Here is an 8468-nt window from a genome sequence, read left to right as displayed (position 1 = left end):
ATAGCATTGCTATTCGGACTCTTGGAAAATAAATCCTTTCTAAAAGCTCGGCTTTTATATTAGAGTATGGCTTTGAATTTATAAGCTATTTAAAGTGTGTATATGAAAACTTAAAACACAAATGTTTAATAATAATATAAGTAAAAAATAATAATATAGGAATTCTCAAATGCATAGAAAATAAGTCACTATAAATTTGACAGCTATTTTTTTAAAACATTTTACAAAATATTGGCGCCAAGTGTTTTCTCTAAGTGTAAAAGCAGGACTTGGGCGTTAGCATATTTAGGGCTTCAATTTCCATAGGTGCTCTGAGCCCTGAGAAGCCCATTGTAATTAGTGCAGTCGAATTCCAATTCGAATTCACAGATGGTCGGTACGTTACATTTCAAAGAATGAAAGTATGAGAGGTCCTTGAGGTCTGACAGCTAGATGGATTGTCCATAAAATGAATAGCATTTCTTGGCTTTTCAACAAGAACAACAACATTTAAGCCACTCATACTCAAGAGGCCATATAAAAAGGGGTTTCAAACTGTCAAATAATCTGCGATATATTTATTTGTTTATTCCACTGAAATGAATACCTTTTTGAAAAAAAAAAGGCAGTGCAATGCACTCTATAAAAAGAAGAAATATTAATAGAATAAATCATATTTGCGCTTAAGTAAAGTCGAAGCTCATTCAATGTGACAGTTGGCGAAGCTCAGGCAAAAACAAAAGTTTGGTTCAATTTTTGGGGCACTTTGTGTCTTCATTAATTAGAGTTGGTGTAACAACAATTGGTTCAACAAATTATGCCTACGATTTTTGGGGTCTCCACTCAATTAATTATCGGGCTGATGAACATATTGAAAAGTAATGCCTAACAATTAATAATTAATATTTAATGAACACTTCAAGGATTGCACTTGGATCCAATGGCTTTTTGAGGCTTATACTACATTCGAAAGAAAAATCGCACTACGTTTTTTTTAAAGAAGGTCCAACCTTCCATTTTAGAAACCTACTTGCTAAGGAAGGAGCTGAGCTATCATGAGTGCCAAAAGTATGTATATATTGCTTCGTATTTCAATTCATAATTATTTAATATTGAACACTTTAACATGGCTTAGTTTTATGCTCAATTTTAATCATTGCCAATGCTGCAAATGCCTGATTATTTCAATCGTAAATTTCTTCTAACGTGTCCTGACCTTTGCTATACGAAATACGAAACGCCCAAAAAGCCAAAAAGCTTTAATGTATTTGCTGTCGAGTAGAGCCCGAATCCTAACTGTACCCCTTGCCACTTTCCACCTGCCCAGCCCCTGCCACCCGCCCAGCTACCACCCATCCAACTCGACTCGTAGCAATCAACAATGCCGCAATTCAACGACGACTGTTGCTCAACTACCCCACATCCCCACCCCCTTCCCCTTTCCCCCTTCCCTCTTCCTCTGCCGCTCACTTCGTCCATCATTTTTGGCAATTTGTTCAAAATCAAAGTTGAGCAACAAATGCAATGCAACAGCAAGAGCAATTAACTCGGCACAACTGCCACATTCGACGCTCAACGTTCAACGCTCACCGCTCCACAATTTCCACATTCGACGCTCGACGCTCGACTCTCGACGCTGTTGCAAAAATCCACCCCAAAAACTGATGTTCAATAACAACAAAAAAAAAAGGAGCCATGAGCCATGAGCCATTTCAGCCAATTCAGGTACGTGCCACGGTGGAGAGAGGGAGACGTGCAACAATTGGAGGAAACAAGGCTGTTGCGGTACGTGTGGCAATGGCACACTACTTCCTGATTGTTGTTGGATCCTTGCTGGGCTCCAATACACCATCAAACATGGTCTGCTGAAAATCGAGGCTCATCTTTAATTTTCTAAAATAATAAAAATAATAAAATAGTTACAATTGCATTTTTTTTTGTTTAGAATAAGCTTAATTATTATTCAATTAAATTTCAATAACTTTTTAATCTACAACAATTAATTAATCTACTAAAATTATAAGCAAACTAAAATGATTATGTTATTATTATTATATTTAATTTAATTTAAGTTTGAGTTTTGTTTTAGTAAATTTCAACAATTTCCCCTTTGTGACGTGTGCAGCTGTCTTAAAAGACACGCAACAGCTACGCTATTACTATATATATATATATATATATATATATATATATGTATATGTTTAAATATATATATATATATATTTGGGGGTTGTTTAGGGGCTGTCTGTGTGTGTGTTCCATTCCATTCCGTTTCGTTCCATTGCGAGTTCGTTGTCGTTCTCTCTTTCCATTTCCATTTCGTTCGGGGCAACCCTTATAAGCGACATTTCGTTGAGCTGTCATCTCATAAGCATTCAAGAGTTGCTTACGTTCGGTTCGTTCGCATTTCTTCTCTATCTTATATAATATTATATTTTTCTCCTAAATCAATTTTTTCACTACCAACACAACAACAACAATAATTCAAAACTCAACTCAAGCAACTTTTCAAAACCAACAAACACTTGTGTCAACTTAACTTAACTTTTACAACTCTCAACTCTATACACTTTTTTTTTGTTAAAAAAAAAAACGAATAATAATAAATAAATAAAAAATCAAAAATAACAAAACTTATTTAACGCGACAACAACAACAACATTTCATTTGCAACAATAATAAATAACAACAACAAATAAATAATAATAAAAAACTAACAAGCCAAAGGATATATCTATATATATTTATATATATATATGGAGCAATACAATTACCAATGAAACACTTCACCCTCGCCTCCCCCTCGCCCCTCCGCCCACTTGCTAAGAGAGTTATGTTTTAAGGGCCGTTGTGTAAAAAACAAACGTAAACGTTAACGCAAATGTAAATGTAAAAATCGATAAGCCACACGCAGCCAACGCAAACGCAGCAAAACGTGTCCGTGTCCAAAAAGCCCCCCCCAAAAAAAAAAAAAAAATCCAAAAACAAACCCGGACCAAAGTTGACCAAAATAAAGAAAAAAACACACTACAATTTTTGGCACCCAGTGAGAAACAACAACTAAAACAACTCCTGAGGGAAGACAATGAAGAAAGCGCAGAAATGTGTAAAGTGGCTGTGAAATTTGGAGTATCCTAACCAAAAACCAATAATAAAAAAACCCCAACTAACCCAACAAACCGAACAAACCAACAAAACCAAAAGAACCGCAAAAATCCATTTATAGGAAACAATAAAATGCAAAATTGACAAATGATCAACTGAGGAAAAAGCAACAGGAGAAAGGAGACGAGGAGCAGCCGAGAAAATGCTCTGCAACAACAACTCTATAAGACAACTCTAAACTCTATACATTTCGGCGAGCCCAAACTAATTTCACAATAATAATAATAATCATAAACAATAATAATAATAAACAAATGCAACAAAAATTTTCCTTTCCGATTATACAACACCTAAAAACGATCTTTGCTCGTACGAAAGAAACCAAATTCAGCTTCAGCACTTAACAACACTTGACTTGTCTACTGAATAACTGTTCAACTGCTTAACTCAATCCCTCAATCACTCAATCCCTTTATCACTCAATCAATTGCTAAAACATGCCGCGCTGCCTGATTGCCAAGAAATGGAAGGCATATCCGTGGCTGGATCGGTCCGAGGATAATGCCGGCACAGTCCGAAATGAGGAGCAGCTTTCGCAATCCAATCTCAAATCGCGTCGCTCAACACTGGACGACGATGAAGAGATCGACGTTGTCGGTGACAAGCTGCACACCAGACAGCAACAACAACAACGCACAATAATTATGACAACAGCAGCAGCAGCAGCAACAGAAACAACCAACGACTGCACAACAGCAACATCCACAACAGCAACAGTTGCAACTGCAACAGCCACAGCAACTGCAACCACAACAACAACGGCCAAGTGCTGGGGACCCAGCTCACCAACGGCGGGCACAACGGCGCCAAGTCCGCCGCCACATTCGCCGGAGGCAGCAACGCGTGGTGCGACCAATGTCTACAATGGTAAGTTGCAACCAACAACACTTTTCAATATAATTTAATTCAAAATATTAGGAAAACAAGTTTCTAAAATTTGGAAAGGCTTGCCCCAAATCGATAATCAGCTTTATTTCAAAATATTTTGTATAATTAAGAAAAGCATTTCTAAAAGTTGAAAAGCAAGAAAAAATCAACATAAAAATGAGAATGATTGTCTTGTTTTTAGAAATAATTTCATAATATATACGAAAAGATCCTTTTTTAAATTAGAAAACCTGGCTCTAAATAGACAATTCCAAAAGTCTGGCGAATTTTTAACATTTTCTTTTATTAAGAAAATTGCATTTGTAGAAGTAAAAGAAATTCATTCTTAAATTCAGAAACTCACAAAAGATACAATCAGACCAAATCAATTATTTTTTGCCTCTAAAATCGTTAACTATTCAAATAAATGATATACATTTTAGAGAAATCCTCTCCTGGTTTCTAGAAAGCAAAGCTTAACAAATTTTGATGAATTACTATTTATTTTAGATTGTCGAGTTAGGACAAGCCTTTCGAAATTATAGAAGTTTTTGCTTACTTCCCACTTTTTAGAAATTCATTTCTTAATCGTATTAATCATATTTTTCTAAGAAATAAAAAAAGCGCCAAGAATTACAAAATTTAATAGATCATATTTATAAAGAATTTAAAATTTTTGGGGCTGTCGATTTAGGGAAAGTCTAAAATTTGTTTTTATAAACTTTATATATTTTTTTAAAGCGATATTTTTGATATGCTGAGTGCAGTTGCCACATTTGTGTAGCATACTTATCTCCTCTTGAAACATGTGCTGAAAATCTGACCTCAAATTTATACAACTCTTAAATTTATGCATTCTCTTCTTTGCCACACCTCTTTTCCCGGTTGCAGGGTACACGCGTGAGCTGTCGCCGTTGCACTACACAGCGTACCTGCCCCGCATGGAGAGCGAAATAACAGTAATACGTGCGGCAGCCACAGCACTGGTGGCAGCCACAGCTGGCGAGCAACAACAACAGCAGCAGCAGCAGCACTTGGCTGCCTATCAGACGCCACCATCGTCGACGACCTCATCGCCATCCTGCTCGCCCAGCTACAGTCCGGGCGCGTTGCACATCAAACTGGAGTCGGGGCAGACGACCAGCGAGCGGAAATGCTTCAGCAGCACGGGTGCAACGCTGTCGCTACCACCGAAGAAGAAGGACATCTACAGACCGTACTCGCTGGACGACAAACCGGCGCAGGGCTACCGGAGACGTGTCCCCGCCGAGGAGGATCTGCATGCGGCACATGCCATACTCGATCTGAGCGCCTCGACAGCATTCCACCCGCCCACGCAGCCACATCAGCTGCAACAGCAACAGCAACAGCAGCAACAGCAGCAGCAGCAGCAACAACAGCAACACTTACCACACAGTCATTTTCAGACGCACGCCCTTGCCACACCGTTGCTGGAGGCGCATGCGCTGGTGAGAAGCACCTCATCGATTGCCGAACTGGCGGCAGCAGCCAGCGTGGTAAACGAACAACGCCCCTTAAGCAATGCCAGCAGCAACAGCAACAGCAGCAATTGCAGCAGCAGCAGTCCAGTCAGCAACAGCAGCAGCAGCAACGGCCACAGCAACACTTGCCACAGTCACAGCAACAGCCATAATAACAGCAACACCAACAGCAACAGCAACAACAGCAGCCACAGCAGCAACAGCAACAATTGTCACGCCAGCAGTCACAGCAACAGCCACAGCAGCAACAGCGGCAATTGCCATGCCAGCAGCAACAATTGCCATGCCAGCGGCAACACTTGCCACAGTAACAACAGCGTGCAAAATGAGAACAGCAACACGACAAACACAAATCCGCAGCGAAGACTCAATCACAGTCTGCGCCAGGTATGCGGCGACGACATCGATAACGATGCAGATATTGAGAACGATAACGATAACGACATCGATAACGATAACGATGACAGTACCGGACAAGCAGCCAAAACCGTTGCGTACACCTACGAGGCATTCTTCGTCAGCGATGGTCGCTCAAAGCGCAAACATGTCATCGATGCGGCTGCCATCGTCATCCCGGATCAGCAGAAGACCAAATACACGTGCTCCGAATGTGGCAAGCAGTATGCCACCTCCAGCAATTTGTCGCGCCACAAACAGACGCATCGCTCCCTCGACTCGCAGTCGGCCAAAAAGTGCCACACTTGTGGCAAGGCCTATGTCTCAATGCCAGCTCTGGCGATGCACGTATTGACGCACAAACTCTCGCACAGCTGTGGCGTTTGTGGCAAGTTGTTCTCCCGCCCCTGGCTGTTGCAGGGGCATCTGCGCTCGCACACCGGTGAGAAACCCTATGGCTGTGCCCATTGTGGCAAGGCCTTTGCGGATCGCTCCAATTTGAGGGCCCACATGCAAACCCACTCGGTTGATAAGAATTTTGAGTGCAAGCGTTGCCACAAAACGTTTGCTCTCAAATCGTATCTCAACAAGCATTTGGAGTCGGCCTGCCTCAAGGATGAGGAGGAGCTGATGCTGGCCATGTCGCTGCATGGACACACGGACAGTAATAGTGAAAGTGGCGCCAGTTTGGCATCCCCGCCACACGAGTTTATGGAGCGTGTCAAGCTGGAGGGTGCAACTGGAGCAGGAATAGGCGCAACAGTTGCAGCTGGAGTTGGAGCATCAGTTGGCATCACTTATGCCATCTAAGCAAATCATATATATATATATTGAGTAAGTTGTGCAATCGACAAACAACAGCAACAACAGCAAAAAAAAGTCATAGTTAATTTACCGTTAATATTGAAAAGTTATCGTTATCGTTGTCGTTATCGATAGCGTTTTATAAATATGATTAAATACGATTACATTACTTGACATCACAATACGTCCAGAAGCAAGTGTAGTAGAGTAACACAGAGACTGTAGAAATTCGCATTAGACACACGAAAAAACCAAAAAAAAACAAAAAAAAAAAAAACAAAACAAAAAAACAAAAAAACAAGTAAAGGAAAGGAAAAAAGCCCAAAACTCAATACACTTTAGTAAACCTAATCTCGTTCTTCTTTTAGTCTTAAGCGAGTTGAACATTCCTAAAGCCTAAAAATACAAACATTCCAAAAACAAACACCCAACACACACAGACTCACACACAGACTCACACACACACACACCACACAGTAAGCCTTTTGCTGGCGGTGCAAAAACCGAATGCAATCCAAAACCTGAACTTGAGCAATTCTATGCTAGGGAAATTCTAGCGCTATCTATAACAACTATATCTATCCAATGATATATATACTATATACTTGCATATACATAACGATATGTACTATATATATACATATATATATATATATATATATATATATATACATAACCTGTAGCTATCAACCACTTTTAGTCTCCACTCTAACTCTAAACTCTAACTCTATCTAAAAATAACTTAAACGACGAAAAAATCGAAATGGAAAATGAAAAATCGTAAAAACTCGAACATTTCTCTTTTTTAATCGAAAACGTTTACGAAGACGACGAAGTGATTAAAATTAATGCAACGAATACAAAAAGCAAATGCAATGTTTCTCAAACAACGAATTAGATCATAAGGGCAGCCGTATCTATAAGAAAAGTATATAGAAGTTTATAGAGTAGCGCCACGCAGCAGCTTTTTTCCACATCAAATCACATCAAATCAAATCACACATTATTAAACTAAGTCACATAGCTGAAATTAAGCACTCGAAAATTGAAAAAAAAAACAAAATAACTTAAAAGTTAATTCGAAAAAATCCCCAAGAAATTTTAATCAAAACGAACAAAACGCAAAACAAAATATATACCATATATATATATATATATATATATATATATGATAGATCATCATCAGCATTATTGGCACACATTTATATATATATATTTTCAACAGTTTTGTTATCATTTGAGGGCTAGAGAACAGGAGGGGAAATCAGATTGAAATAGATTTTTTGGGCATATTATTTAAAGAGCATTTTCCAATTTCCCAAGTCAATTAAAAAAAATGATAAACAAAAATATATATTTAAAAATACGTTAAGGCAAGAATTATAATTTATACTAAACAAAGAAATCTAGTCGCTGTTTAACAGCCAAAGTTTTTTAGTTACCAGAACCCAGTTAAAGATATATAAATATATATAGAAAGATATAGTTTTAGAGCATTGCATTCTGTTGTGGCCCATAATTAATTATCGACAAAAGAGACCAATCGATTTCGAACTCTCAAATCCGTATTCGAGAACGCATTAAACGTGCCCCTCAACATATATATATATATACCTATATATATATATATATATGTTAATGTATCGAGTGTGATCTAGTCTCAAGCATTTAACAGTACACTTCGTCCATGCGTAACAAATAAAAGAAACAAAGAAAGAAAGAAGGAAACTTAACTTAACTTAAATACTTTTTGCA

General features: G+C 38.5%; 1 protein-coding gene across 1 annotated transcript; it reads left to right on the top strand.

Moving 5' to 3' along the window:
* Positions 1-3175: 3175 nt before the first annotated feature.
* On the top strand, positions 3176-7323 carry LOC6557658 (transcription factor SFP1). Its single transcript, XM_032743126.2, has 2 exons — positions 3176-4011; positions 4903-7323. Exons 1-2 carry the CDS (start codon positions 3582-3584, stop codon positions 6717-6719), a joined length of 2247 nt encoding a protein of 748 aa, XP_032599017.1. The 5' UTR covers positions 3176-3581; the 3' UTR covers positions 6720-7323.
* Positions 7324-8468: the final 1145 nt, after the last annotated feature.

Source organism: Drosophila grimshawi, unplaced genomic scaffold (genome assembly GCF_018153295.1).
Source record: "Drosophila grimshawi isolate 15287-2541.00 unplaced genomic scaffold, ASM1815329v1 contig_44, whole genome shotgun sequence".
NCBI lineage: Eukaryota > Metazoa > Arthropoda > Insecta > Diptera > Drosophilidae > Drosophila > Drosophila grimshawi.
The sequence above is the reverse complement of the archived record's forward strand: the minus strand, read 5'-3'. Positions and strand labels throughout refer to the sequence as shown.

Coding starts and splice junctions, on each gene's coding strand:
- LOC6557658 (XM_032743126.2), top strand. CDS start 3,582: ATGCCGCGCTGCCTGATTGCCAAGAAATGGAAGGCATATCCGTGGCTG. Junction 4,012..4,902: donor TGCGACCAATGTCTACAATG/GTAAGTTGCAAC, acceptor TCCCGGTTGCAG/GGTACACGCGTGAGCTGTCG.